This window comes from Hydra vulgaris, chromosome 03 (genome assembly GCF_038396675.1).
Source record: "Hydra vulgaris chromosome 03, alternate assembly HydraT2T_AEP".
Classification (NCBI taxonomy): domain Eukaryota; kingdom Metazoa; phylum Cnidaria; class Hydrozoa; order Anthoathecata; family Hydridae; genus Hydra; species Hydra vulgaris.
In genome coordinates this window covers 18,172,501-18,176,357 of record NC_088922.1, presented here as the reverse complement: position 1 = coordinate 18,176,357, position 3,857 = coordinate 18,172,501, and the positions used below count along the sequence as shown (strand labels likewise).

At 29.2% G+C, this 3,857-nt stretch overlaps 1 protein-coding gene across 1 annotated transcript; it reads left to right on the top strand.

The window, feature by feature from the left end:
• The first annotated feature begins 589 nt into the window (after positions 1-589).
• On the top strand, positions 590-1,063 carry LOC105845253 (uncharacterized). The gene has a single exon (XM_065794293.1). It carries the CDS (start codon positions 590-592, stop codon positions 1,061-1,063), a length of 474 nt encoding a protein of 157 aa, XP_065650365.1.
• The last annotated feature ends 2,794 nt before the right edge of the window (positions 1,064-3,857 follow it).

The following is a 3,857-nucleotide window of genomic DNA, read 5'->3' as shown; positions in this document are numbered from 1 at the left end:
AAGTTTGGTGGTTTGAAAGCTTTTACTTATAGAATCGTATGTATAAAGATAGTGCTAAAAATAACGAAGAATGTGTTTCGATTTTGTTTTTGAAACAACTGATGCATTTGGTCTAAACTTATTTATAATTGATTGGTTATAAAACACATTTCAGAAGTTTGAACCGATTTTATTTTAATTAATATTGGATATTTTGTTGTTTTATAGTTGTCAAATAATTAGTGATCGGTTAAAAAAGTTTAAAAAGTGTGCGTGCGCGTGAGTGCTATTAATGTGTGCACATGCACACATTAATAGTAAGCATTATTATTAATAATAAAAACAAATCAAAAATCAACCAAGTAATAAACTTCTCATTTTTGTGTCAGTTAGCGTTTTAGTTACTACGAAAATGTTCATGTTTATGCACAACATGATTTGACCTATCAGATCACTTGTTTAATGTTTAGCTAAAAACCATTGAACAACCATTACTTATTCAGAACAACTACTATTACTTGTTATATATATATATAATAAAATAGTATAAGCTAGTAAAAGTATGCCCATGGTTAAATACGTATTTTTAAATACAAAGTAAAATCTTTAAATGAACATACAACATATTTTTATTTTTGCTGGTGCTTTAATTTTAATACATTGTTTGCCTTCAGAATGGAATGCTAGTGGAAATAAAAAACAAAGTATTGACAAAAATAGTAAAAACAGTTATGGAGCTGATGCTGATGATGAATATCAAAGCGGTGGTGAAGATGTAATTGAAGGTAAAGATAATGCCGATGGTGAAGATGATAAAACCGTCGAAGATAAAGATGAAGGTAGTGTTGCATTAATCAGTAGTGGACAAAATCTAAACCACCACAATGTAGCTTCATATGGAGGCGGAGGAGGTGGATACGGAGGCGGATACGGAGGCAGAGGGGGAGGATATGGGGGTAGAGGGGGAGGTAGAGGATATGGAGGTGGCGGTAGAGGTGGATATGGAGGTCGTGGAGGCGGGGGTTATGGAGGTGGAGGTGGAGGATACGGGGGTGGTGGATACGGAGGTGGTTATGGTCGTTAACAACCTAATAATGAAGATTACGATTGAAATCTGTATTCTAATGACAACAAAATGTAAGCTTTTTAATAATATACAAATGCACTGTTTAACACAATAGTAAAGAAATGCACAGACACGTTTACTAAGAGACCTACCAATAGCGTGTAAATAGATCTTCAACTAACAGCTTGTATAACAAGAACTTTATCAAAACGTTGTAGATGTTAGTTAATTACATTTTGGATACATCATTTAGCCATTAACTTTTTTTGTAATATTATTGCTAGTGATTGTTTTTTATCGGTTATTTTAATTTTAAAATAATATATCCTGATGGGTGGCATTAATATACTTGGTAATGGACCTTTATGCATTGAGCAAACTCCAAGGTTACGCACGTTCTAACCTATAACGAATAAAAGTGCTTTGAAAAACGTTGTAATAATTATTGCCTAGGAACAATAAGTTGTAATATGTTAGTCCATCTTCACCAAATTTGGTAATATATTATTGATAAACAATATTTACGTGGTAAAGGACTGGTTTTGATTTTCATTTAATAATTTCTTTTTTTATTCGGAAATTATGACCATGAAAAATTTAAACCTTTCAATATTGTAAACTTAATTTCTAAACAAGAAGATTATGTTGTATAAAGATTTAAATTTTTGAATAATGTGAATTTTTTGATTCATTATTCTCATATTTGAGATAAAGAGGCTAATATTTTACGGCTATATATTTTTGTTTTTTTTTTCAAGCTTTAACTGTTGCAACTTTTTATAAAGCTTCCTTGTTCCTAAGCTGTGAAGAGAGTGGAGTTTGCTTCGTGCCGTTGAATTATAATACAATTCAAAAACATTTACAGAACGGCTTTTATTTATATAACAATGAAATAAATAAAATTTTGAACGGAATTTTTTCAAGAAGTCTTAAATAAATTTTAAATAAAGAACATTAGGATATTTCCGTTTAATTCTCGTTTTCCGCCTACCGGGTTTCATTAGTGTACAAAAGGTGCCATTGTTCATTTTTATGAAAACGAATGTTTGCGGTTTGTTAAGAGGTTTAAGTAATTATACAGATAATAATAAAGATGGTTTTAACTAATTAAATATAAAGTTAACTAAAATATTATATTAAATTTTTTGCCCACCAACTCGTATAATTGAATGTTTTAATGAACTTTTACAGATTGATGTAACTAGCAAAAGTAAAAAAAAAAAAAAACTTCAGAAAAAAAAGACTCCAGAAGATAATATAATAAAATGGACATCTTTAGCGCAGTAATTAGAGCGCTAGTTTCAGAACCAAAAAGCCCTAGGTAAAATATACCTGGGGTACATTTTACCTCGGACACGGACAAAGGGGGCACATGCGGCCCTCAATAAAAGATTTTATTAAAATTTTTAATAATCATAAAGAGCACAGCTCCTTAGAGAAATTTAAAACAGAATCTAAAAGAGTCTTATTACAATTAGAGTTTATTACAACAGACATCAAATATTTATTGTTCTAAATTTAATTAAAATTGGATAAAAAAAACGTTGTTATTATTACTAAATCAATATATCTTATTAAATATCAATATAGAAAAATGCGCATGCATTAACATATATGTATGTCTATATTACTTTTACTTTAAATTAGTAGAAATATACTATAGTTTCACGTTCTTTTAAAAACAATTTTAGCATTTTGCAAAATTTATATGCATTTTAAAACGGATTATTTGCATAATTTTAAGCAAAAAATTTAAGACAAAATTTAAAGAAAAATTTAAGACAAAAAAGAAGAAAAATTTTAGACAAAATAGAAGATTTTTTTTTTCTATAATATAGTTTGTAAGATTTTTAAAGTTTTATAACATGAAATGAAATTGAAATTTAGGTTAAGTTAAATGGAACTTTCACAATTACTATTTTTTCTGCGTGGAAGAAATGATTGCAAATGTAGTTAAAATTCGAATCACATAACACTTATCCGAACAAAAGGCTTGTTTTAAAACATTATCAATGTTATGTTACATAAATCAGTTAAGTTAAGGGCCGCCGACACGCCGTCACGCCGCCTGGGACAGCAGCCCTAATTGGCGCCCTTATTTATCAAAATTGCCCTATATTATAGATGAATGATTTGTTTGTTTTTTGAGGTACCTTCTTTTCATTTGGCGTCCTTTGGATATCTGCCGCCCGGGACAATTGTCTCTTTCGCCACCCCCTCTCGGCGGAAGTTACTCTCATTCCAACACTTTTCAAGCATTCTTTCTCGATACATTCATTCCAATTAATTTGATATTGTGAAATTGCATTTAATTATTTTTCTATTTAATTCCTTTGAGAATTAAATTCTATATAAAAAATTCATTACAATTTCGAAACAAGTTAAAATCTTTTTGTTTTTTTATTTAAAAATAAGTAACACACTTCTTCTAAAGTAAAAACAAGGTATAGTTGAACAGCTTTATTTTATTATTCACAATCTTATATTCATAATTTCATTTCAAAAATTGTTTATATTCATAATTTCACTCCATAATTTCATTCAAAAAAACAAATCTTGAGTCCAAGAAAACCATCTTTCCCCTCAAATTTTTCAACGATCTCTGAAAAAGAAGATGATAATCGGGTGAGTTTGGGACGCATTCTTATTTTATGAAAAACTGGCAGATGTTAAAAAAATATCATTTAATATTTGCAGATTCTAAAATCATATCATTTAATATCTGCAGATATTAAAAACATACCACAATTCTCAAATGCTTTTTTTAGTTAAGGAACAAGAAGCGATGCAACTGGGTGCTCAAGCAGTTAAA